The 27,928-nt window shown below is 44.3% G+C and overlaps 1 protein-coding gene across 1 annotated transcript; it reads left to right on the forward strand.

Moving 5' to 3' along the window:
- Positions 1–113: 113 nt before the first annotated feature.
- MKRN2 (makorin ring finger protein 2) lies at positions 114–27,926 on the forward strand. Its single transcript, XM_011227521.3, has 8 exons — positions 114–269; positions 14,243–14,371; positions 15,606–15,787; positions 16,968–17,272; positions 18,395–18,609; positions 20,490–20,600; positions 26,367–26,511; positions 26,687–27,926. Exons 1-8 carry the CDS (start codon positions 244–246, stop codon positions 26,822–26,824), a joined length of 1,251 nt encoding a protein of 416 aa, XP_011225823.1. The 5' UTR covers positions 114–243; the 3' UTR covers positions 26,825–27,926.
- Positions 27,927–27,928: the final 2 nt, after the last annotated feature.

Genomic DNA, 27,928 nt, shown 5'->3' on the forward strand with positions numbered 1-27,928 from the left:
TCGGAAATGCCTAACCTGGAGCGCGGTCAAGGGGAGTCGGACCGGCCTCAGCCCCCAGACGGAACCAATTATGACGGCGCCTAGGTTTCCGACCGGCGCTACAAAGGTGCCACACGGGAGGGGCGGTGTGCGCCGGCGTGACGCGGCCGCGCGGCATGGGCAGGGCCGAGGCCGAGGCGGCTGCGACGGCGGCGGCGAGGGCTAGAGGCGGCGGCACGACGAGGACCCTCAAGCCCGACCACCATGAGCACCAAGCAGGTCACTTGCAGGTCAGTGCGCGGCGCCACGGGGGCCGGGAACGGCAGGCCACTTCACTTCCCCTCTGTTGCCCCCAACCCCGCCCCGGGCGGCCGGTGCACCGCAGCCCCACCGCCAAGGAAACTGAGGCTGGAGCGGATTCTTGAGAAGTTGCTCAGCTGTTCGCGGTCTGGCCTTTCCGCGCGGAGCTCGCGCTGCGCCCGGAGCCGGGCACCCGGCGTGCGTATGGCGGTGTGTTGGGGCCGAGACCCGGGCGACGCCAGCGCGGGGGCCTGTGGGCTGGAAGGGCGTGCTAGCCAGAGCAGTGCAGGGCGCTGGGGCCCGGGGTGGGGGTGGGGCCCTTGGAACTTAGAGTTTAGCTGGAAAAGGATATTTGGGGAAAGGGAAGCTAAGTGGTCTTTTACAAATGGGGATACCACACAGGAATAGGTTGTTGATCGATGATAAGGGCCTCGAAGAAGCTGGGGGCCCGAAAGCGGTCTTCGTTTCCTAAGAGTTTTTAGAATTCCTATGCAGCCTGAACTTTCAGAGTCGGCAAGTAAGAATTGTGCGAAAATAATAATGGCGGGTAGCGTTTACTGGAAGTTGGTAAAGTGCTTCGCGTATTTCCAAGTGCTCTGTATTCATTGTCACTACACTTCACAGTAACGCTACTAAGCAGATACGATACCCATTTTACAGTGCAGGGCATTCAGACTGAAAGAGATTAAGGGATACTCTCACTGAGACATCCATTTACGTGGAGAAACACAACGGTGATGGATGGATGGTGTAGAAAATTCAAAACCGGATGCTGCAGTGTGACTGCTCCTGTGAAGCAGAAAGAGCTTGGTTGTGTAACACCCGCCTTCCTTGGCGAACCTGTGGCTTATCAGTACTGGGTTCCTAGTCTTACAGAACTGATACTTGGAGAGTGCACATTTTATTTTAATAATTGGTTTCAGTAAAACCTGTGTGGAAAACAATGCCCCCAAAATCAGTCGTATGTTTTGATTATGTAATACACAGTTTAAGTATCATCTGTGTTGTTCCTTTTCTTCATTAGCATGAATAATTGAGAAGGGACTATGTAAAAAGTTTTCTGTTAGTATTAGTATATATTAACTGTTCAAACAGTTTATCCAAAGCCCAGGTGGCAGTTGTTAGAAATTTGCACTTAGGGTCTATAGAAAATAATTTTATTTGGTTATTTGTGCTAGAAGATCTTTTGTGACGACCTGTGTGTTCGTTTTTATTTTTATGAAGCAAGTATTCTGAGTAATTGTATAGCAAATTCTGGTTACTCCTCTTAAGATGTGTCCACAAAAGAGTACACTTTTATATAATGCTTTATCATTGGATCTTAACTCTGTGTAGTATTTAGTTTTATGGATGAATCTTATGTTCAGAAGGACTTGAGACTTGCCCCTAACTTCACATCGAAATGCAGGAGCAAAAATTTAAATCAGGATCATCTTGGGTTTTTTCTTCTGCACTGAGAAATGGCCTAACCTGAAAACTTTAATTCTGCGTTTCCCAGACAGGGGCATCCTGCAGGATGTTGTTGCATATAAAGTCAGGAGTGGGTTGGAATGTTGGAGAGGGATCCCTTGAGTTTAAGTACTAACTGTTTGGTGGGGACCGTATAATGTGCAGCGTGCTCTTTGAGGTGCTCTACCAGCCATAGCATGTAACCCAACAATTGCACAGATTGTGAAACAGAGCCTCAGCACTGAAGTGATTGGCCCTGGTCATTCAGCTTCTGAGTGGCCAAGGTGTGGCATCAGAGTCCATACTTTCATTGATTGGTTGGCCTCCAAAGAAATTTGGGAGATGCTAAAGTTTCTTCACTGCAGGAATTTTTAAAGCTTTTCATATGCACATTTGAAAGGAAAATGCATGTGAAGACATAGAAAGTAAAAGAAGTTTACTTGCAAAAGGGCCTGAAGGAGTCAGATCTCACAAGGATTGCCTCACCAAATAAAAACACCTTTTTTTTTTTTTAAGATTTATTTATTTATTTGAGAGAGAGTGCATGTGAGTGCACAAGCAGGGATGGGCTAAGGGAGAGAATCTGAAGCAGACTCCCTGCTGAGCTCGGAGCCTGACATGGGCCTTGAACCTAGGACCCTGAAATCATGACCTGAGCTGAAACGGGAGTCCCAAGAGGCGGATGCTTAACCAACTGAGCCACCCAGGCATCCCAAAACCAGAACACATTTAAATGAAAAAAACCGCAATATTACCAGAGTACCAAGTTTACATTGTTTCATGGTAGAAAACCTCTTCTCACTTTATTATCTTATTCGCTAAAGTCTTACCTCCAGACGTTGGTAACTCACAGGAAATGTTCAAGATACGATTTATTTTGGGGGCTCCTGGGTGGCTCAGTCCTTAAGCGTCTGCCTTCGGCTCAGGGCGTGATCCCTGGGTTCTGGGATCCAGCCCCACATCAGGCTTCTCCGCTAGGAGCCTGCTTCTTCCTCTCCCACTCCCCCTGCTTGTGTTCCCTTCTCTTCGCTGGCCTGTCTCTGTTGAATGAATAAATAAAATCTTTAAAAAAAAAAAAAAGATACGATTTATTTTGGGGAGCGGATCTTAACAGGGTGCTCAGCTGGTTTTAATTTATCTGAGGGTCCAAATTGTTTTTTGGGTTTCTTTTCCTGGCTGTGGGATATGATGTACATGCTTATTCTGAATAGCAGCAACACAGAAAGTGTTAGTTTTCCTTCTATTCTGATACACAGATGTCTGTCCAAGAGATGGACATGAAATGCTAGGATTCCCAAGTTTAATGACAAAGACATTCCATATGTTTATCGCTTGGAATGGCAAGAATGGCTGCTCTCACAGTTGTGCCGTCAATGGCTGCTCTCACAGTTGTGCCATCAGTCAGCTCTCCTGATTTCTCAGCATGCCACTCTAACCAGAATCTCAACTTGGGGGTTATTTTTTGCTGGTTCTTCTTGCTCACCATTTCCCTGTGTCTGTTTCCCTGTGTCTTCCAATCTGTTTTCAAAGTGCTGGTGCAGGTCTTTATGATAGCTTAATAACCACTTTCTTTTCTTCCTCTTCTTACGATGGAGGCCCCTTTGTCTTATCATCACTAGGTGAAGACCTAGAATTTGTTTCCTTAGAGCATTAAGCTTAGAGCTTTTAATTCTTTGGAAGTCACAAAACATAAAGGACCTTGTCAGCTAGTATGTGGTAGAAGAGCTTGAGTTCTGGAGTTGGGTGGTTCTGGATTCTGATGCTGGTACCACCTGTGCCACAACTTTGTTGTCTGTAAAATGGACTTGGTAATGCCTAACTAGCAGGGTTGGTTAACAGATTAGATAGTAACAACAAATGATCGTATTTTTGGTGTGGTAGACTAAGCACTTATATGCATTGTCTCAGCCAAACCTCAGAGCAGTCTATCATAGCAGCTGGTGAAATACAATTATTACATTAGGGATGGGGAAATTGGAAATTTAAATAACTTGCTCAAGGTCATGGGGCAAGTTCTCTGATTTCAGAGTGTTAACCGCTACACTATACTTCATCCCTACCTCTCATACATTTATTTCAGGTCTACCACTGGGCCCAGCATTAACCCGTTTCCCCCTCAGTAGATCTGTTATCACATGCAGTACAGCCATAAAATTTAAGTCTGAAAATATGTAGAGAAATGTAAAGAAAAGTGACACTGAGAATGCAAATTACCCATATACTCAGATATGATTTGCAGAAGCATTTTGCTAGAGATATGCCCCGTTGAAAGGCTTATAAGAAACTAGATTGATTTTGTTTGGCTCAGCCCTCAGCTGCAGCTAGAGCTGCTAGTGGTTCTGTGGCTAAAAGTGAACCCAATGTCCTTTGCAACATATAATAGCTACACTGTCTAAAACAGTCCTTTGGGGTCACCCAGCATAAAAGACCCTTTTGGAGTGTCCCCCAGAAATCTCCCTACTCTGGGTCTCCAGTTATGCACTTCCCCCTTCATATTACCTTCCCCCACCCCAATTCATGTCTCAGTCTTCTCTCTAAGAAGATACAAGGGATGGTTTGACCATTAGGAAGTTTGAGCTGTTGGAAGTTCATTACGGGGTGCTATATGAAAGAGGCCTGGGTGAAGCATAGTATAACGTAGATGGGGAGGGATAGCTCTAAGCAGTTGACAAGATGCCCCAAAGGACAAGCAATATATGTTCAAGCTAGTTTTGTATTTGTCACTGGGGAGTGGAAATGATGACATATGCTACAAAAATAGGACTGGGCTGGTATCATCTCTTATATAACCCTTGTTTCATGCTCCCCTTTCTTGAATGCACTGATGGTGGTCTAGGAGTTATTTTTGAAGCTGTTTAAATCTCAGCTTAATCACTTACAGAAGTGAAATGCCTTGCATGAAGTCACCAGCTTATAGGTGGCAAAACTAACTAGAAGCTCTAGTTGATGGTTAAATATTTGTTTTCTTAATGAGAAAGATAGTGAGTAGAGTTTGAAAGGCAGGTTGTCTGAATAGGGCTTATGGGAGGCAGTAGAATTATAAAAGGCACCCTTGTAGGACCACCACTAAGTATCTGCCCTTTTGCATGCCTGGTTAACAAATAGTATTTGGTAAAGAACCTCTGGTAGTCTCCTATCTCCACTGTCCAATCCCCCCCCGCCCTTAAGGAACTCTTCTTGTTCAGTTTCTCCAAAATAAACTATTAATGAAGTATTTATTAGATCTTACTTTTGTGGAGCTGTTCATATAGCCACTTTGAGCCTGTTCTCTTCCAGTATGTATGAGTTTACTAATCCTGATAACTCTTTGTCATTCAGAGTTGGCTTTTGGTGCTGAATTTTTTTTTTAACTTTTATACATTCAAAGATTGCCGTATTTAAGGACTGTTGAAATAATATAGTCTTATAGCATTTCTCAGAAGAATTATTCAACTCTTTAGATGTACTGTAATACACTTTTGTGTCCAGGATCCCTTGGACCCACCCCTGCATCCAGAGATTGGCTAGAAAGACTCACAGGACTCAGCACATATGGTTGTACTGCAGGCTAAGATTTACTACAGTGATACAGTAAGAAGTCATGGCTAGATCATATGGGGAAAAGGCACAGGTAGTATCTGGAGGAACCTGTGTGCAGGCTTCCTACTTTCATTCCTTCCCATAAACGGTCACACAGCATACTCTTCCCCCAGCAACAAAAATGCAGCAACATGTACCCAAAGAAGCCCATTAGAGATTCAGTGCCCAGGCTGGTCTGCTTAGCATCTTCCAAAATTCCAGACTCCCAGAAGGAAAGCAGATGTTCAGCATAAACCACATTGTAGAGTTTAAGCACAGTGAGCCATTCTTATCACTTAGGGAAATTTTCTAACCATATAGCAAACTATTTATCAGTCTAGCTCCAGAGGCTAGGCAGGAGCCAGCTTGTGAATAGGCTTTTCTAAGGATAGCAGGCTCAGACTTGCTGTGTTAACTCTCTTCTGCACACTTTTAAAGACAGTACTGTGAATAAAAAGATCCTTTTGGTATAAGCCTTTTTTTTTTTAAGTTCCTTTTAAGTTTCCAACAAAAAAAAATACTCTATTGTATTTTTTCCTTAGGTTAACCTACAGCCACCTTAAAGCAAGTTACTGTATAACCTCTGATCCAGTGGAAGACCCCCAGGGGGCTGTTGCCTGGGAAAAACCTAGCTGATCACCTAGGAAAAACCCTGTAGGAGGCACCTCTATATGGTCACTGACGTCATAGGGTCCTGTTCTCATCTTTGTAGGCTCAGAAGTTTGATTCTGTTGGTGTACTTAGAGCTGGCTCTGCTAGCTAAACTCAAGAGAGATGTAACAACTAGATAGCCTTTTCTCACTTTCCTGAGAGAAAAGGAACTGTTAGGTGGGCCTGGTCAACACTTCCTCTGCTTTTGGGAAGATGAACAGGTGAGGAAAGTTGGAAGTATGTTTAGTGAGTAAGGAGGGATTGAAGGTCTTCGAATCTTGTGGCCCCCAGCTGAGGCAGCTTCCCAGGCCCGTCGCAGAGTCTGATGTGCAGCATGAATTGTCACTTGTGTTCTCTGGCATCCTTTCTCTGGAAAGGGCAGCCTTGGTCTCTCAGGCCTTCCATTGCCTTCCTTCTGTTGCCAAGCCTATCTCCACTTACAGGCAGAGGCATGTAATTGGTTAGGTTTAGGCTTTCTTTGTTCAGTCACATTTAGTGATGTTCCAGCTGTGCCTTCCTGAAGCTGTTGCCAGGCTTTCTTCATTAGAGACCACATGTTCCCAACTGTTTGTTTAAGAGCACGTGCCTGCTCTGGTCAGAGGCCTCAGACTGGGAAGCACCATAGTGTGTGGCTGCCACTAGTGAGTCTTCTGGCTGAAGGGGGGAAAGTGCACAGTAGGCTGGAGGGTGAGAAGTCTTCCTGGGCTGGTCCACGAAGGAAGGTGCTTATAACCATTCAGTGCACTGAAAGATGGGGTGCAGTGTTTTTGACAGGGGCCACAGCATGGGCAAAGGCAGAGTGACAGGGAAGTGAATTGTATGAGGTCAGGGCTATCTGGGAAGACCAAAGTTGGGGTCCCCATCCTAGCAGTTTCACCTTCTGTAAGTCATCGCTCCTCTTTGAGCCTCAGCATGGGACATCTTGAGAGTTCATTCTGCCCTTTAGTTTACTTTTGTATATGTTTGAAATTTTCCATAAAATGTTTTTTTAAATAAGTTAAAACATGGGTTCACAGATAAAGCTCCTTTACAAAGCACCCTCCTAACAGGCTCCTCCCCTATGCTTGCAGCCCTCTCCAAATCTGTCTTCCACCCTGCAGCTCAACTGACTTTTTCTGAAAAAAGCCTGGGAGAGGGTGTGTGTAATAATCATACCGGCATGCTTCTGAAATAGTGTACGTTCAGTTCCAGGCCACCGCGATATAGCAAATTCTACAATAAAGTGAACCAAATGAACTTATTTGGTCTCCCAACGCATATAAAAGTTATAGTTTATATTGTAGTCGATTAAGTGTGCAATAGCATATGTCTAAAACCATGCACATACCTTAATTTAAAAATACTTTCTTACTAAAATTCTAACCATCATCTGCGCTTTCAGCAAGTTGTAATCTTTTTGCTGATGGAGGGTGCTGTCTGGATGTTGACGGCTGCTGGCTGATCACAGTGGTGGTTGCTGACGGCTGGGGTGGCTGCGACAGTTTCTCAAAATAAGATAATAAAATTTGCCACATTGATTGACTCTTCCTTTCACAAACAATTTCTCTGTGGCATGTGATGCTGTTTGATCGCTTTCTACCCACAGTAGAACTTCTTTCAAAATTGGAGTCGATCCTCTCAAAACCCTCCACTGCTTTATCAGCTGAGTTTATGTCATATTCTAAATCCTTTATTGCCATTTCAGCAGGCTTCACAGCATCTCCACCAGGAGCAGATCTCACAAAACCACTTTCTTTGCTCATCCGTAGGAAGCAGTTCCTCATCCTTTCAAGTTTGATCATGAGATCGTCTCAATTCAGTCACATCTGCAGGCTCCACTTCTGGTTCTAGTTCTCCTGCTGTTGCCACCGCATCTGCAGTTACTTCCTCCAGGGAAGTCCTGAACCCCTAAAGTCCTCCATGAGCGTCAAAATCAGCTTCTTCCAAACTCTTATTAATGTTGATATTTTGACTTTTCTCCACAAATCACAATTTTTTTTTTAAAGATTTTATTTATTTATTTGACAGACAGCCAGCGAGAGGGGGAACACAAGCAGGGGGAGTGGGAGAGGAAGAAGCAGGCTCCCAGCGAAGGAGCCCGATGCAGGGCTTCGATCCCAGAACGCTGGGATTACGCCCTGGGCCGAAGGCAGACACTTAATGACTGAGCCACCCAGGTGCCCCCAAATCACAAATGTTCTTAATGGCATCTAGAATGGTGAATCCTTTTCTGGAAATTTTCAGTTGACTTTGCCCAGATCCACCAGAGGATTCGCTATCTATGGCTGCTATACCTTTACACATTGTATTTCTTAAATAAGAAGACTTGAAAGTTGAAATCACTCCCTGATCCCTAGGCTTCAGAATGGATGTTGTGTTGGCAGACATGAAAACAACATTAATCTTGTTCGTACATCTCCACCAATGTTCTTCGATGACCAGGTGCATTGTCAGTGGGCAATAATGTTTTGAAAGGAATCTTTTTTTCTGAGCAGCAGGTCTCAACAGTGGACTTAAAATATTCAGTAAACCACACTGTAAGCAGCTGTGCTGTCCCCCAGGCTCTGCTGTTCCAGGCACCAGAGCACAGGCACAGAAGATCCAGCACATTCTTCAGGGCCCTGGCATTTTCATCTAGTAAATGATGGCTTCCACTCTAAGTCACCACCTGCATTAGGTCCTAACAAGAGAGTCAGTCTGTCCTGAAGCCAGGCACTGACTTCTCTCTAGCTCTGAAAGTCCTGGATGGCATCTTCTTTCCCTAGAAGGCTGTTACATCTGCACTGAAAATCCCTTGTTTCGTGCTGCCACCTTCACGAATGATCTCAGCGAGATCTCCTGGGTGACCTGTTGCGGCTTCTGTATCAGCACTCGCTGCCTCACTTTGTGCTTTTATGTCACGGAGGCGACTTCTTTCCTTCACCCTCACGAACCACCTGTGCCAGCGTCACCCTTCTCTTCTGCAGCTTGCTCACCTCTCTCCTCCTTCCCAGAATTACAGAGAGTCGGGACCTTGCTCTCCGTTAGGCTCTGGCTAAGGTGATGTTGTGGCTGGTTTGATCTTCTCTCCAGACCACTACAGCCTTCTCCGTATCAGCATTCAGGTTGTTACACTTTCTTACCATGTGTGTTCGCTGCAGTAGCACTTTTCCTTTCCTTTGCATCCACAACTTGGCTAACTGTTCGGTGTAAGAGGCCTAGCGTTTGGTCTGTCTCAGTTTTCGACATGCCTTCCTCACTAAGCTGAATCATCTGGCTTTTGATGTAAAGTGAGAGATGTGACTCTTTCACTTGGAACAGTTAGAGGCCACTGTCAGGTTATTGGCCTGATTTCAATATTGTGTGTCAGAGAATGGGGAGCCACCTGAGGAGAAGGAACAGAGGTGGGGTAGAGCCTGTTGGTGGAGCAGTCAGAACACACATTTATTGGTTAAATTCCCCATCATATATGGACAAGGTTCATGGTACCCCAAAACAATTACAATAGCAACATCAAAGATCACTGATTACAGATCACCATAACAAATATAATAATAATGAAAATGTTTAAAGTATTACAAGAATTACCAAAATGTGACACAGAGACATGATGTGAGTAAATGCTGTTGGAAAATAGCACCATGCTGGAAACAGTGTGCCACAAACCTCCAATTTATAGAATGTAGTGTCTGCAAAGCACAATAAAACGAGCTACGCCTGTAAACAGTTTTCTTTATGACCGGACTCTCAGAACCTTTCCTCTGCTACTGTCTGTTGTAAATCTCGGAGAAAGACTAGACTGTGCCATTTCCTAAGTTGATTTGACTGCGGGCCCATTGTTATTCCTTGTTTTAAGATGCACTCATCAGTATTTCAGCTGACACCAGGGTAGCCTGGAGCATAATTAATGATACTCCGGCCTCGTCCCTTGGCAGGCCTGTTTGCACTCCCTCACAGTGCCTCCCTTCTGTGCATTTTTCTTTCTGTCTTCTCTGTCCTCTCCCATTGGCACCCCCATCACTTTGCGGACTGTGTTTGGGCCTGACCTCCTCTGGGATGTTGTCCTCTCTCAGTCCATGGTATGTGTCTCCTCAGCACTCTGCGTGCTTTGTAATAAGGCACAGGTCACTTTTGTAACTGTCAGCTTAATTGTCATTGTGCTTTACTGGACTTTTAATAAGAGCGGAGCTTTTAGGGGTACCTGCTGTGAGATAAGTACTGAGCTGAGCATTTTATTTATTTTTTTAACCCTGCCTCACCAATATGTATATATTTTTTTAACTAAAATCATTTATTATTCCAAAAGCAGTGTATAGTCATGGTGGAAATGTTAGAATGTACAGATCAGCAAAAATAAGAAAATAAAATTACCGTATACCTTACCCACAAGAATTGCTGCTCTTAATGTGCAGTTATGTATCTTTCTGGATTTTTAAAGCTCATGTATGTATGTATATGTGTATGTATTTTAAATGTTGATTTTTCCAAAGTGAGAATGTACTGTGTTATTTTCAAAATTCTTAATTGTGGTAAAATATACATAACATAAATTTACCATCTTAACAATTTTTTAAGTGTACAATTCAGTAGCATTAAATATATTCACACTGCTGTGGAACCGTATCACCATCTGTGTCGCCAGAACTTTTTCATCTTCCCAAGCTGAAACTTTGTCGCCATTAAACACTAACTCCCCATCCCTCCACATCATAACCCTGGTAGCCACCGTACTGTTTCTGTCTCTAGCAATCTGACTACTGTAGGAACCTCATGTTAGTGGGATCATACAGTATATGTCCTTTGGTGTCTGACTTATTTTACTTAGCACAGTGTCCTCAGGGTTCATCCATGCTGTAGAATGTGTCGGTTTCCTTCCTTTTTCAGGCGGAATAATATTCCGTATGTGCTACATTTTGTCTCTCCATTAATCCATCAATGGACACTTGAGTTGTTCCTACCTTTTGGCTACTGTGAATAATGCTGCTAGGAACATGGGTGTGCAAATACTTGAGTCCTTGCTTTGGGGTTTTTTTGTATATGTACCCAAAAGTGGAATTGCTGGGTTATATGGTAATTCTATTTTTAATTTTTTGAGGAACCACTATACTGTTTTCCATAGCGACTGCACCATTTTACTGTAAATGCTGTTTTATAATCTGCTTTTTTCAGTTAATCTTCAACTTCCCATGTCAATAAGTTTTCATTTTATCTGATGCCCAGTTCATATTCAGATTTTCCCATTGGTTCCAAAAATGTGTTTTCATCTGGTTTGTTAAAACCAGGGTATAATCCTGGACTAAATACTGCACCTGGTTATTATGTACCTTATGTAATATCTACTAACCTAGCACAGCTGTCTCCTTTTTAAAGTTTTCTTTATTCTTTTTTTTTTTTTTTAAAGATTTTATTTATTTGATAGAGATAGAGACAGCCAGCGAGAGAAGGAACACAAGCAGGGGGAGTGGGAGAGGAAGAAGCAGGCTCATAGCAGAGGAGCCTGATGTGGGGCTCGATCCCATAACACCGGGATCACGCCCTGAGCCGAAGGCAGACGCTTAACCGCTGTGCCACCCAGGCACCCCTCTTTATTCTTTTTTTTTTAAGATTTATTCATTTGAGAGAGAGAGTGAGCTCACATGAGTGAGGGGAGGGCAGAGAGAGAGAAAGAGAGAAGCAGACTCCCCGCTGAGCGTGGAGCCAGATAGGGAGCTGATGTCACAATCCTGAGATCATAACCTGAGCCGAAATCAGGAGTCGGACACTTAACTGACTGAGCCACCAGGTGTCCCTAAATTTTCTCAACAGCTTTATGGAAGTAGAATTTACATACCATAAAATTCACCCATTTTAAGCATACAAGTCAAAGATTTCCAGTAAACTTAGACTTGTACAACACCGCAATTAAATTTTAGAACGTTTTCATCACCCCAGAATGACCCCTTGTGCCCATTCACAGTCATTCCCCATTACCCCTTCTCCCAGCCTGGGGAACCACTTATCTACTTTCTGTCTCTACGGATTTGTCACCCCCTTTTAATATAAGCTCTGTGCCCAATGTGGGGCTTGAAGTCACCACCCCAAGATCAAGAGTCGTGTGCTCTACTGACTGAATCGGGCGGGTACCTCTGCCCCCTTTTTTGACATTACATGTAAATGGAATCACACAAAATGTGGTGTTTTGTGTTTGGGTCATTTCACCATAGTGTGAGTTTCATCCATGTTATTGCATGCATCAGTACTTTAGTCCTTTATATTGCCAAATGATATCCCATTGTATGGATATATTACATTTTACTTACCCATTCACCAGTTGACAGAATTGTACAGGTTGTCACTTTCTGGCCATTATGATTGATGTTTATATGAACATTCATGTACAAGTATTTATATGAATATATGTTTTTATTTTTCTTGGGTAAACACCCAGGAGTGGAATTGATGAGTCATATGGTAAATGTAAGTTTTTTAAAAAACACCAATCTATTTTCCAAGCTCAGGTTCCTCCTTCCCACCTTCCAGGACACTTGGAAACCTAATTCACATACCACCTCTTTTGTATTTATCTAATTTTGTATTTATCTAATTGCTTTTGCATGATGGCTTTTAGCTTGTTCCCATTCCCCTGTATTTCCTAGAAACTGTGAGTTAGATCTGGAGTTTTGTTGGATTCAAGTTAAATGTTTTTGGCTAGAATGTATCCAGGCTGTGTTTTATACTTAATTCATATTGGGTCACATCAGCAGACACATAATATTTGAGCTTCATTTTTTTTCCATGTAGATACTGGGTCCAGCATTCGTTGTTGAAAAGACAATTCTCTCCCCTATTGAATTGCCCAGACACATTTATCAAAAGTCAGTTGATCATGTGTGTGTGACCATTTACAACTCTTTGAAGAGCTTGCCTCCACCTCCTTGAACTCCAGTCTGTCTCTTCAGCTCAGCAAGACTGCTGTGCTCTGCTCAGGGTTCACCTTCCATCGAGGTCCAGAATACACCTCCCAGCAGAAAGCCAGGCTGAACCTGGGCTCACATCCCTTGCTTCCCTTCTCTCAAAGACCGTCTTGTGTTGTCTTTTGTCTCTGTCTCAGAGCAGTTGTTTCATATATATTGTTCTGTTTCCTAGTTTTTTTACATTGGAGGGCAAGTTCCATGCTCCTTCTTAGCTAGAAGCAAAAATCTGTTCTTTCTCTTTCTCTCTGTGCTTCAGTGTGAGTAGCTCCTTTGCTGTGTCTTCAGGTCTTCGAGATTTTCTTTCATCCTAATTTACAGTAAGTTTGTCCAGTGTAGTCTTCATTTTAGATATTGTACTTTTCATTTCTGAAGTTCCATTTGGTTCTTTTTATATATTTTCCATTTCTCTTCATGCTTAGCATAATTGAACATATTTATAATAGCTGTTTTTAAAGTCCCGTCTACTGATTCCATCATCTGACATTCTTATAATTGACTAATTTTTCTCCTGTTATGGGTCACGTTTGTCTGCTTTTTGGCATAACTGCTTATTTTTTATTGGATGCCATTGTGAGTGTTTTTGAGCATTTGGATTTTATTGTCTTCCTTCAAAGAGTGTTAAAGTACGTTTTGGCTGACAGTTATTCGCTATCAGCTTGATCCTTTTGAAACTTGTTTTTAAGCTTTGTAAGGGTGGGTCTAAAAATACTCTTTAGGACTCTTTACCCTTAATACCAGGGCATGTGCCTTTGAAATCTCTCTACTCTTTCCTCTGAGTATTTAGCCAGGTCTCTCTACTCCAGCTGGACAGAATTAGAATGCCTCCCAGTTATTTCTTCAGGACCAGAACGAGACATCTCAGTGAAACATTCTTCTATATATCTTTTGGTGCTACACCATCTAGTTTGATCCTTGCCACAAGCCAGTTAAGTAGATAGTGTAATTTTCATTTTATAGATGAAGGTGGTGAGGCGTAGGGAAGTTTGTGTTGTGACTTGCTCTTATATGGCAGGGCTGGATCTTGGGTCCAGGTCTCTGATTCCTTTACAACCATACCCTTTAAGCTCCATGAGAGCAGAGAGAACAGTTTTTCAGAGTTACTTTCTCAGTTTGGAGCCTCACATTTACATATGTAACATCTCAAATCAAGCGGGTATATCTTAAAACAAATTTATGGGATTTTTTCCTTCCAGAAAACTGTCATTGAATTAGTTGTGATGCATCAAAAATCACTATGTCTCAGAATCAAGGAAATATGTAAACTCCAGTGCCTAATAGAGCCGTGATACATAATACATGTATTATAAGCATTTGTACACTAGGTTCCAGAATGTGGTGATTTTAGAAAGCAAATTGTGCCTTTTAAAGTTTTATACCTCTGCTTGTCTTTTCAGGTATTTTATGCATGGTGTGTGTCGGGAAGGAAACCAGTGCCTGTTCTCACATGACTTGGCGAACAGCAAGCCATCCACCATCTGCAAATACTATCAGAAGGGCTACTGCGCCTATGGGACTCGTTGCAGGCAAGAGCCCCACAGCTGCTCCCAACTATTCTATTAGCTTAAATATTATCAGGACTCAGATCCTTCATTTGGAGCATGGGTGTCAATGAGGGGGAAATTTTTTTTTTAAGATTCTATTTGTTTTAGAGAGCATGGGGGGTAAGGAGCAGAGGGGGGAGGGAGAGACAGAATCCCAAACAGGCTCCTTGCCCAGTGCAGAGCCCAATGTAGGGCTCAGTCTCTAGATCCTGAGATCGTGACCTCAGCTGTAATCCAGAGTCAGACACTTAACCGACTGAGCCACCCAGGCGCCCTGATGAGGGGAAAGTTCTAATTTGAAAGTAATTTAACAATAAAAAGTGTACAGCAGATCATTTTGAAATCTCAGTTTCATTACAATAAAAGTAATTTTAATTTTTCAGAATCAGTTTTCAGGCCTTATTCTTATGAGTCTCTTAGAAAATTGCACTCACAGTATATATATCTTGCTTTTTTCTTCACTTAACATGTCACAAGCTTTTCCCTAAGCGCTACTTTGTAATTTTATGTTTCATAATGTTAACATACCATCGTTTTATTAACGATTCCTCTCTTAGATAGTTCAGTGGTTTCCAGGGTGGTTTTTGGGGTTTTTTTTTTGCTATGAGTACCCTTGCAGTGAACATTTATATGCATATAGAGCCTGCCTTTTCCCCACTTACATCTGTAGGCAAGTTTTGTAAATTCTAAACAGGGAAACATTCCAAAAACCTGTTCAAGTGCTTTTATAGTGAAGGGCTGGTATGTTCTTTCCTGTGCTGACTGGAGGCTGTAGAAGTTGCCCCCCCGCCGCCCGCCCCACCAGTGCATGCCCCAGAGAGACAGTCCAGGAAAGGCCTGTCTCCAGCTGTTACATTGGCCATCGTTAGCTTTTGGGGGACTCCTGGCAGAAGAACGCTGGCTTGGGTGTCAGGAGATTTCACTTCAACATCCGGCTGGAATTTTCAGGATTTCTATGTGTGTGGTCTGCGGTATTTTGTCTGCCCCACTCACATCTCCCAAGAGTGGTGATAGACGGCAGTGTACCGACCACTCACTCTGAATTACCAGGCATTTCTTACTAATTGATAAGCCTTTTATTCAAAATATGGGAAAAGGTTGTCTCATTCTCCACCTGCACAAGTGGAGCGGAGGAAAAGACGGTCCCCGTCTAGGTAACGTGGGAGGCGTGTGCAGCTAGTGTGTCCCTAATGCATTTGCTGTGCATTTTGTTTAGATACGATCACACGAGGCCTTCTGCTGCAGCTGGTGGTGCCGTGTGCACTGTGCCTCACGGTGTGCCCTCCCCGGGTTTCCACAGTCCTCACCCTGCTTCTGACCTCACTGCATCTATTGTGAAAACTACCTTACATGAGCCTGGGAAACGTGAAAAGAGAACGTTGGTACTTAGAGACCGAAGTGAGTGAGCAGAGTCCTTTCGTTGCCTCTTTTGGAAAAGCAGTCCTGTTTGTTCGTGATGCTCCTTTCTGGCCCTCTCTTGTCAGAGGGCTCCTCATCTAGTCCCCTTGCCAGCTGTTCAAGTGTAGACACCAGACCTGTCCTGCAGACAGCTTCCTTTGGCTGCAGAGCGTTTAGGTGATGCGTTCTGCCTGCAGGCCAGGCTCACTGCCAAGTTTGGCCTGACAGGACATACAAAGGGACCTTTGTCAGTGTATAACTGCTGTCTCCATGGGGTGGTTCCCCAATTCTGAGAAGCACCAGGCGACTCATTTCAAAGCTCCATATTTTTATGTTTCACTGTTTTGCTTCTGGGTCAGTTCATAGTCTTAGTTATTACGCTCAGTCAGTGTTTGGTATTTTCAGTTGCAGCTTTGATAATAGAGCAACAATACTGGGGTTTGGGGAGGAAGTAGGCTACAGATCATAAAAGTTATTTTTATTGGCTGGTCCTCAGCAAGTAAAGGGATTTCTGGTTCTTGGAATTATGTGGCGTAAGATAGGTAGATTCCATCCTAAGCAAACAAGTAATTGTGCTAGTCGAATGTCCTCCCTCTAAAGGCCAGAAGTGCATGCGGTGGGAAGGCTATAGGGGAGAAGGGGGCCATAGGAGGGTTCAACACTGGCCTCGGGACCCAAAGACTCACTAGATTTTCATTCTAGTTTACTTTAAAATGATAGGTATCTTTACTAATGTAAAGGAAAGTACTGTCTTTTATTGACTTCATTCTAAATTCCCAGTGACTTAAATTTTGGTGTTTAAAAAAATTATCATTATTGTTTTAGTGTTAACTGGTCCATTGGTTGACATTTCCATATTTGTCATTTTTAAACAGCAACTTCACTGTTCTTTTGTCTATCTTGGTCTGTTTTGCAAATTTCCTGTGTTGCCAATTATGTTTTTTTCTTTACTATAATCGTGATTTGTTTTTTTTTTTAATGTCCCTATGAACATTTTATACTGTTCCTTCTGTTTTTCCCTCTTGACCTGTTTTTTGGTTTGTTTGTTTTTCTGTATGATCCAAAGAGTGGAATTCCCAAGGTCAGAGTTACTTAATTTGTTAGGTTTTCACTACTGCTTACCAGGCAGAAAGTTTGGGCCAGTTTTCATTTATGTGTGTGCTGTGTGTTTTGTATTAAGATCTCTCTGGCATGGCTGAGGAAAAGACTTGCCCAAGTGTCGTGAGTAATCCAAGAGGCTGCAGTGATACCCAAAACAGCCCAGAGATGAAGCCACATTCCTACCTCGATGCGATCAGGAGTGGCCTTGATGACTTAGAAGCCAGCAGCTCCTACAGCAGTGATCAGCAGCTGTGCCCCTACGCGGCGGCTGGGGAGTGCCGATTTGGGGATGCTTGTGTCTACCTGCATGGAGAAGTGTGTGAAATCTGTAGGTTACGAGTCCTGCATCCCTTCGACCCAGAGCAAAGGAAAACTCATGAGAAGGTAAAATTGCAAGCTTTTGCATGAACTTACTTAAATTTAAAATGTGCTAAATGACAAAATTGTTGGTATTCCTGTAATCATCTCTTTACCAGTAATGCCCTCAATGTGTACCTGGCATGTTTATAATCATATTTTCAAATCCTTTTTCCCCTTTGTCATTTTGACAATTTTTGATTATTTAAAATAAAGAAAAAGGGAAGAGGCATTGGAAACATAAAGCATGCAAAGTTCAGAGAATGAATCTAACTCAGGAGTGTGGGGGTGTGTGTGAGAGAGAGAGAGAGGCACACACATCCTGCCTAGGTTTACATATCCTTGTGCCTGGGGTCCAGCCAGGCCAAGTTCTAGAGAATTTGAGGAGCCAAGTATTGGAAGGGACCTTTCAGGTTATTAGGTCCCCAGTGTTTATGGAGGTGCCGCCTCACACTAGGCTCTGTGCTTGGTATGAAGATGGGTAGGAGAGACAGAAAGGAGCCCACAGCCTCAGTGTTGGAGCTCATGACGGTGAGCAGGCCATAGTGTGTGAAGGAAGGCCGAGTCTCTACTCTCCCCCCGGGGAGGGAGTTCAGGTGAACGCAGAATGAGAGCTTTCCGCTGCACCCAGGGTGTTGAGGTCTTTGTGCTGTATGTGGTGGTGTGTCTCCCATCTGTCCATCATGAGCTCCCAGGGGCAGAGCCTGGGTCTTCATGCTCTTCGCATTGACTCATGCCTGATACACGGAGCTTCACCTGGGAGGTTCTCAGCACTGCTTACTGAATACATTCATTAAATAACTCGTGCTCTTGAGAGGTGGCGCTGCTTCCCTCTGAGCGACCAGCCTGATGTTTCAAGGTAAGGATTGTTCAGCATTTCTGATATTGGTGTAGTTCAGAGTGGGGACGAGTGCCCAGAAGAGCCAAGAGACCGGGGTTCCGGGCTCTGGGAACTCTGTGATTCCACACTGGTCCTCGAATCTTTTGGGACATGCATAGTCTTGGCTCTGAACCGGAGGTGACCGTACCATGCTAGGAAAGCAAGGGGCTGGGCAGGTGATGGTTTGAAGTGCTTTTTGTGGTCTGAAAGAGCTTTGTGTCCAGCAGCCCAGAACCTAACAGTGTGGCCCTCCTCTCTCCGTACTTCAGATCTGCATGTCAACATTCGAACATGAGATGGAAAAGGCCTTTGCCTTCCAAGCAAGTCAGGACAAAGTGTGCAGTATCTGCATGGAAGTGGTCCTTGAGAAGGCGTCTGCTTCTGAGAGGAGATTTGGGATTCTCTCCAACTGCAATCACACGTACTGCTTGTCCTGCATCCGGCAGTGGAGATGTGCCAAGCAGTTTGAGAACCCAATCATTAAGTAAGTCCAGCTAGGGGTCTTAGCTCTGGAAGCTGGGGAGAGCGTTAGATTGGGGGCTTTCTGTCTACTCTTAATCCCCCCCCTTGTCCTCCAGATTGAAGATAACTAGTGCGTCTAAGCCTGTGATTGCAGGAGCCCGGGCATGTCAGGCAGCCTTCTTGAGCCCAAGTGCCTTTTCCTTTAAAATATGGGTAATAACTCCTGCCGACCGTCAGGGTGTTTGGGGACACTCAGTGGGGATCCCTCCGTGTGAGAAGGTATTCATAGCACTGGTTTGTTTGACTCTAGCACTGATAGTTTACTAGTAGTTTGCCTTTAGGCTGATTGCCTCTTGACCTTTTCAACCTTTTTTTTTCCATCTGTAAAATACGGTTGTTTTAAATGGAATAAAACATCTAACACATTTCATGTTATGTATGATACACAAGATGTGCTCCATGGAGCCAATGCAGGATTCTTTTTGTCCCCAGCTTTATTGAGATATCCTTGACCTGTAACAACCCAGGATTCTTAAATTCTGCAGGGGGATGGGGGAAGAGCTTACTCATACTGAAAAGTGAATGTGTGCTGTGTACTGTTAGAAGCTCTTCGCACACATAACTCCTCATTCTCATAAGTCCTAATTCTCTCAGGCCCAGTGATCATTCTCATTTATGGATAAGAAAACTGGGGTAGAGTGAAGTCAAGTAATGTGCCTGAAGTCACACATTTGTGTGGTAAAATAGCGGCTTTGTTGAGATAAAAGTGTATGGTTCAGTCGTTTTTAGTCCTTTCGTAGCCACCATTACTTGAGTCTAATGGTAAAACGTTATCATCATCCCCAAAAGAAACCTCTCTGTGCATTCACTGCCCATTTCCTCCCTGCTCCTTCCAGCCCCCGGCAGCCACTCCTCTATTTTCTTGCCTCTGGCATTGCCCAGACATTGATTGTAAATGGAGTCCTACAACACGAAGCCATTCTAGATCGGGCTGCTTTCCCCCTGCTGGCAGACGGCTCTCCGTCGGCTCTCCGTCTGCTCTCCGCGTTCCCCCTTCCGGGCTCGTGTGCCAGCGCTCCTCCCTCCTCCGGGCCTAGGGGCATGGCCCTGTGTGGATGTCCACAGTTTGTGGGGTCCTCAGTTGATAAGCATTTGGATTGTTTCCTTCTTTTGGTTATTATGAATAATGCTGCTGCGAATTCTCATGGACAAGTTGTCGTGTGCCCTTGTTTTTTTCTGGGTAGATTGCGGGCCATATGGTAACTGGTCAGCATTTTGAGGAACTGCCAGGCTGCTTTCCACAGTGGCCACACCAGCGATGTAGGAGGGTTCCGGTTGCTCCCCAGCCTCGTCAACTCTTGGTATTATCTGTTTGTCTGATTTTAGCCATCCTAGGAGGTGTGAAGTGGTACCTTGTGGTTTTCTTTGCATTTCCCTGGTAACTAATGATCTTGAGCATCTTCTTGGCCATTTTGCAGAAATGCCTACTTGAATCTTCTGCCCATTTTAAAGTTGGGTTTGTTCGTTTTAAATATTTTAAGTAATCTCTACACCTAAGTGGGGCTTGAACTCACAACCCCGAGGTCAGGAGTTGCGTGCTCCACCGATGGAGCCAGCCGGGCGCCCCAAATTGGGCTGTCTTATTGTTGAGAAGAACACGTTTTTAACAGTAAGTAAGGTTTTACACCTGAAACTAATATTATACTATATGGTAACTAACTGGAATTTAAATAAAAACTTTAAAAAGAAAACAGTAAAGAAGGGTCTTAGAGGATTGTGATTGCACCTTGTGGAATTTTTGGTTAGGAAACATTTGGAGTGCTTATGCATTTGAGCAAGGCGCTTGGTGGTGCAGGATTTATAACTTCATCTCTCCCACACTAACCTTTACTCTAATTTCAGGTCTTGTCCAGAATGCCGTGTGATATCCGAGTTTGTAATTCCAAGTGTGTATTGGGTAGAAGATCAGAATAAAAAGAACGAGTTGATTGAAGCTTTCAAACAGGGAATGGGGTAAGTTACTTCGAGTTCAGATATGATTCCGGTGCCTGCCTGGCAAATGCATTATATGTACATAACTTCGAACCCCACAAGGTAATGTAATTTTTAAAATTTCAGCTTTGAGGTATAATTAATAAAATTGTAAGATATTTCAAGTGTCATCATGGTTGATCTTCATGATGAGAGGATACTCCCATCTCATTAACATACCCATCGCTTTTTTTTTTTTTTTTTTGTGAACACCTCCAAGTTCTACTCTCTTAAGCAGATTTCAGTTTTAACACAGTGTTACCAACCCTAGTCACCGTGTTTTACATGAGATACTTATTCATCATTTAGCGGAAGGTTGATAACCCTTGTATCAACTTTTCCTTATTTACCCTACCCCTTAGCCTCTGGCAACCCTTTTTTTACTATGTGAGTTTGTGTTTGTTTGGGTTTGTTTTTAGATACCATATAAGTGATCTCATACAGGATTGTTTTTCTCTGTCTGGCTTATTTCACTTAGCATAATGCCCTCAAGGTCCATCCACGTTGTCACCAATGGCAGGATTTCCCTTTTTGTCACGGCTGAATAATATTCTCTTGTATGTATATTCCACATCTTCTTTATCCATTCATCTGTTGACGGGCACTTGTGGTCTTTCTGTGTCTCGGCTGTTATGACGAATGTGACAGCAAACATGGAAGTGTAGATGTCTCTTCTAACGGGTGAGGTGCTATCTCATTGCGGTTGTGATTTGCATTTCCCTGACAATTAGTGATGTTGAGCACCTTTTCATGTGTCTGTTGGACATTTGGATGTCTTCTTTGGGAAAATGTCTATTCAGTTCCTCTCCCGTTTTTTAAATGGAATGTGGTGGTTTTTGCTCTTACATGAATTCTTTATGTATTTTGGATATTACCCCCTTATCCTAAGATAGATGATTTGCAAATATTTTCTCCCATTTAGAAGGTTGCCTTTTCATTTTGTTTGGTTTCCTTTGCTGTGCAGAAACTTGTTTGATGTAGTCTCACTTTATTTTTGCTTTTGTTGCCTTTGTTTCTGGCAGCAAATCCATAAAGAGCATGTCAAGACCAATGTCCAGAAGCTTACCCTGTGTTTTCTTCTAGGAGTTTTTATAGTTTCAGGGTTTACGTTCAAGTCTTCAATTTTGAGCTGATTTTGTGTGTGGTGTAAGATAGTGGTCCAGTTTCCCCAGCACCCTTTATTGGAAAGATTGTCTTTTCCCTGTTGAATATCCCTGGCTCCTTTGTCCTAAATTGACCATATCTGCGAGGGCCTGTTTCTGGGCCCTCTGTTCTATTTCACAGAGATCTATGATCCTCTATGATCTATGTGTCTGTTTTTCTGCTAGTACTATACTGTTTGGATTACTGTCGCTTTGTAGCTTGAAATCAGGAAGTGTGCTGTCTCCCCACCTTTATTGTTCTTTCTCAGGATTGCTTTGGCTGTTTGGGGTCTTTGATAGTTCTGTACAAATTTTGGAGTTGTTCTGTTTCTTTGAAACATGCTGTTGGGATTTTGATAGGATTGCTTTCAATCTGCAGATTGCTTTCAGTAGTGTAGACATCTTAACAAGATTCTTGCAATCCATGAGCATGGGATACTTTCCATTTATTTATGCCTTTCGTTTCTTTTAGTGTGTCTTATAGTTTCAGTGTACGAGTCTGTTTCACGTCCTCTGCTAAATTTAGTCCTAGGTATTTTATTCTTTTTGATGCAATTGTAAATGGGGTTGTTCTCTTAATTTCTCTTTCTAGTAGTTCATTGTTAGTCTGTAGCAAGGCACCTGATTTTTTATATATTGATTTTGTATCCTGCAATTTTATAGGTACAAGATATGGAAGTAGGGGCGCCTGGGTGGCACAGCGGTTAAGCGTCTGCCTTCGGCTCAGGGCGTGATCCCGGCGTTATGGGATCAAGCCCCACATCAGGCTCCTCCGCTGTGAGCCTGCTTCTTCCTCTCCCACTCCCCCTGCTTGTGTTCCCTCTCTCGCTGGCTGTCTCTATCTCTGTCGAATAAATAAATAAAATCTTCAAAAAAAAAAAAAAGATATGGATGTAATATTTACATACATTAGAACCCAGCAAGGTAAATACTGTGATTCTTTTTTTAAGAGGAAAAAAAGGTGGTTTATATTTACTCATATATTCGCTATTTCTAGTGCTCTGTGATTTGGTACATACTTCCTGCCAGTCGGTATTATTTACCTTCAGCCTCAGGAACTGCCTTTAACGTTTGTTGATCTGTTGAATTATTTTCTTTCTAGCAGAAATGGCTTTTCTTTTCATTCTTAAAGGATATTTTCATTGAATATACTGGTCTGATCAGTACTATTTCCATCTTTGTCTCCTTCTTCAGTGAATACAATTCTGGGTTAATAGTTTATTTTCTTTCAGTATTCTGCAAATGTTGTTCCACTATATTCTGGCCTCTAGTTTCTGAGAGGTCAGTGGTAATTTGATTGTAGTATGTTGTTTTTCTGGGGTTGCTTTCAAGATTGTTTCATTATCTTGGTTTTTAGCGGTTTGCTATTTTGCCTGGGAGTGGTTTTCTGAGAATCTGTAAGGTTATTAGCCAAATTTAGGGAAATTTTGGCCATCAGATTTTTTTTCCTGCCCCGTTCTTCTCCTGGGACTCTTAATAACATGTTACAGACTTTTCGATACTGCTAAAGGGGCACTGGGGTCTGTTCGTTTCTTTCCATTTTTCCCCCCCTCACGGTTATCTTGTCCAGTAGTAGCTGCTTTGAACTCCTTGTCATCTTGAAGTTGGTTTCTAGGTCATGTTTTCCTGATTCTTTGTATGCTGAACCATTTTGGATTGTAGCCTAGACACTGCCAGTGTTATCTTGTTGAGATTCTGGATTCTCTTAAGTCAAACAATAAAGCGTTGATGTTTTTATATGCAGGTAAAGTGTTTACATTCCAGCTCTTGCACAGCAGTTCTATTCTGTTTGGTTTTCTTACCCTCAGCTAAGTGGCCGTGAGCTTCTGCTGTCCGGGCCAGCCCTTTGGGCTGAATTAATACATAGTATTTGGAGGCCTCCCTCTTGTGCCCTTCTCTGCGTGGGACTGCTTCCCCACTTTCCAGTGGGTGCTTTCCTCCCAGCCCCCGTTGGTCCTTCAGGCCAGGGAGACTGGATTTGCCCCTGGAGTTTTAGACACCTGACTTTGGCTTGCTCTAGGCTAAAAGCTGTTTTTTTCTGAGAAAGGTAACTCCCTTCTTGCCATTCTGTTCTTCCCAGTGTCTAATTTCTTAAAGAATTCTCCTGCTGGTTGTTCATTCTAAATGTCTTCAGGTCTTTTAAAAATTGGTATTGCTAGTTAACTGCGGGGGGGGTCGGCTCTGGGAGAAGTGTGCTTGGCTGTACTAAAGGACACTGCATGTCACCTTTTTTTTTTTTTTAATATTTATTTGACAGAGAGAGACACTGAGAGAGGGAACATAAACAAGGGGAGTGTGTGAGAGGGAACATAAACAAGGGGAGTGTGTGAGAGGGAGAAGCAGGCTTCCCGCTGAGCGGGGAGGCCGATGCGGGCTCGATCCCTGGGATTGTGACCCTAGCCGAAGGCAGACGCTTAACGGCTGAGCCACCCAGGCGTCCCATGCATGTCACCTCTTTTAATGGTTCCTTCAGATTGCCTGTCAGTTACTAAAGGCTAATACTTTTCTGTTTACCTGTTCCCCCTCCCGCATGTGGTGGCATGTGTCCACCAGAGGGCAGGAGTGGCAAGGCAGAGGGGCCAGTAGGAAGCTGCTATGCTGGAGTGGTCTGGAAATTCTCATGTTCTTTCTGTTTGGGTCTTTCCTGGCCTTAGTTTTCATTGGTGATGGTGTTTTTATGTATTTCACACACATTTAATGCACACCTACTACGGGCTAGGCGCCTTCAAGCTAAGCGCCAGTGGGGGGGACATAGAGTACAGATTAGTAGGATAATTTCAAGGGAAATTGCAAAAAGGTAATTATGATACATGTTCTGGTGACAAGTTCTTCATGAGAGGCCCAAGCCACATGTCCCAGAGAAAGCATTTGGATCTACCTGGGAGCATTAGGGAAAGCAGCATGGGGACCCTGAGCCAGGAAGCATGAGCAGCTATCCATGTGTGTTGGGGGTGAGGGGGGAGTGAGTGGAATGGCACGGGTGCAGAATGGTACAGATGTTGTGTGTGGGAGCAGTGGGAGTGGCCGTGGGGTTGAACGAGGTGTGTAGAAGGACATGGGATAGACTGGAGTGAAATCAAATGGGCAGAACAAGTGACACACTGTTTGACATGCTCCGCTGTCGTAGTGTGAAGAGGCTAGAAGCTGGTGGGAAGGAGGCCAGTTAAGAACAGTACCCTTGTGGCTTCAGCAGTGTGGGGACAGAAGGGACGGGGTGACTGGGGAGGTGCTCTCTAAGCAGGAGTACAGTCGGATGGGAGAGCTGAGAGCAGGTGGCAGTCCGCGTGCCCTGGAGGCTTTGTCCTTGGTGACCAGGTAAGGCTGGGGAAGGAAAAAGCACAGTTATTTGGGGGGCAGGACTAGAGAATGGTTTCTTGAACCTGTTGAGTTTGTTAAAGCCAGTGTCCTGCAGTCTGGTGAGAACTCGCTGCTTGAGCAGTCACCGGAAGGTCGGCTTGGAGCCTCGGGGGCGGAGGCCGTGACGGGAGGACGCACACAACTCTGCTTGGATCCATTCGCCAGCCGGCACCAGGGTCAGACCTGGTGGGAGGAAGCACGGCACTCCTCCCTTCGGTGAACGGTTGTGAGGGAACTTTGTGCTGCTCTGAGGTCTCAGAGACCTTCATCACCGGTCTCTGCCATCTCCTTGTCTGAGAAGACAGGAGAAACACTGGCGTCAGGGAGTCCCCCTTCCTTGTCATCTGTCCCTGGCACATACCCCAGCTGCCCCTGGTAGCAGCCTGCCCTTTCCTGCTGTGATTTGGCTTTCTCTGTGCGGCTTCCCTTCCTCAGCACTCCCAGATGCCCTCTTGCCTTCTTGGGCGCCATCACCTCTTCACCATGGGCCATTTATGATTGTAGAAGTCAAATTTCATTTACGTAAAAAGAAATGGGAATTTTCTAGTTGGTTGTGTTTTTCCTCAGGAGCAGGGGTTCTTAAAATAGGGGTCTATGAGTAGAATTTGAAGATAGGGTAAAAAATTAACTTTTTGCTGTTTTTTTTAGGCCTGTTTTACCGTATCTGTTTAAAAACTGCCCTGAGAAGGGGTCCGTAGTTAACATGAGTTAAGAAGCCCTGCTCTAGAGCCAGAGCTAGAGGGTGGAGACCAAAGAAAACTGGAATGAGACCTGTAACTTTGGGCAGCTGCTGATATTCACTGCTTTTCTGTCCCTCCTAAGTCAAGGCTCCCCCCGCTCCCTTGACATCACTGCTGGCCAGGAGGGAGGGAAATTTCCCTGGGTGGGGCTCCTATTGGGACTTTTAGCTGAGGCAAATAGCCCAGCTTCAGAACCTTGGAGCCCGGACAGCCTGCCCAGAGGAGACGTCAGGCCTGTGCTCCCCCTGAAGGCCTTTTTGGAGCACTGCGAGCTCAAAAGACTGGAGTCCCCCATGTGGGTTCAGTTCTGTGTGAGGCTGCATGTCACCGTGGCAACACGATCCAGCTTGGAAATCAGCATCCTAACCTCTCTGAGCCTCAACTTCCCCACCTAGAAAGGCTCCCCTAGCTCTGGCATCATGGGCAGGGTCGGAGGAAGGCAAGGCCTTGGCTCTTCTGGGCCCCAGGTTCTCCCACCATCCTCCTGACTTTTTCTTTCTACTTTTCAGAAAAAAAGCTTGTAAATACTTTGAGCAAGGCAAGGGGACCTGCCCGTTTGGAAGCAAATGCCTTTACCGCCACGCTTATCCTGATGGGCGGCTGGCAGAGCCGGAGAAGCCTCGGAAGCAGCTCAGTTCTGAGGGCACCGTGAGGGTAAGGACTTTGCCACTTCTGTCAAGGACACTTACTGGTGGCATTTCCAGGTACTGCTTCTAGCCCCCTTCTCTGATAGCTTTGGCAGCAGGGAATGGGGTAACCAAAGAAAAATAAACTGGCCTTCATGTTGCCGTTAACAATAACCAGGCGTGTTTGCTGGCTGTTTTTGCAGTTCTTGAATTCAGTGCGGCTCTGGGATTTCATTGAGAATCGAGAAACCCGGCATGTCCCCAACACTGAAGATGTCGACATGACAGAGCTTGGGGACCTCTTCATGCACCTGTCTGGAGTGGAGTCGTCAGAACCCTAAGGAGTAGACGGTTACCCCTGCGTCTGGGGCTCTGCCGGCCGAGCCTTCCCCAAGCTGGGGTGTGCAGAGCTTCCTTTACTGCAGCCCACGGTGGCACGTTGCTTGGATTTGATTGTGGTTGTACTTAACCTTGGTCTCGTCCCCTCTCCACTATTACAGCCATGGGAGGAGTGGAGGATATAAAATAACCTAACAAGTATATGGAATCGCTACTTTTCTAGTTGATCTTTTTAGTTGCACCTCAGGCTCCTCAGGGGGACCAGCTAACCAGCCAGAGTTTTGATTGCTTTTAAAAGCAGCCTGGCTCCTGTCCTTGAGCTTTAGCTCCCTAGAAACAGTCACCTTGCAACTGCCCTTAAAGCAGATTTGTTGTTCTTGACAAAGGATTCTTCACCCCCGTGAGACGATTCCTCTGTAGTGGATTTCCCTAGTGTACTTAAATAGTGTGTAGTCAAAAAACGTTTCTCAAAAAGCTCTGTGTAAATCAACTTACCGTGGGCACCACACACCTTAGCATGAAACTTGTAGTGCTCTTCGGTGTCCGCCACTAGGGCAGGAGTCCAGCTGCCCGCGTGTTCAGTAAACAGACTATAAACCTTCTTCCCTATAGCGCGGGGGCTCTCGGAGCAGCAGGAAGTGTAGCACAGCAAAGTGGAGGTACAGGCCCTCATTTCTGGTTGGTGTTGGGGCCATGTGCTCCAGGGAAACCCATCCCGGCTGTCACCCGGGGGCTTCCCTGAGACTCTCTTTGGGCTCGTGCCCTAAGGATCATTTTACTGAGGGTTCAACACACACATGCGCTTACGTGTGGCCCCTGCTCAAAGCCACACATTTGATGTGTAAAGCCTGGCTTTGATTTCAAATTTTGTAAAAAGTTAATGGCACCAAACAAAGTTTCTAGTTCTGACCCAGGAATGGTCCTGAAAAAAATAAGTCCGCTGTCGTTCGTTAGGTTGTGACTTTAATTGAAGGAACAGAACTTTGTGAATCAGAACTCACCCCAAGCCTGAATTAATCTATTTATTTTTATAAACAAACAGCTATAGATACCGAATATTTTGTAAAATGCATTAAAGTGTGCGTAGAAAAAGGTCTACTCTTACC

This window comes from Ailuropoda melanoleuca, chromosome 4, assembly GCF_002007445.2.
Source record: "Ailuropoda melanoleuca isolate Jingjing chromosome 4, ASM200744v2, whole genome shotgun sequence".
Taxonomy (NCBI): Eukaryota; Metazoa; Chordata; class Mammalia; order Carnivora; family Ursidae; genus Ailuropoda; species Ailuropoda melanoleuca.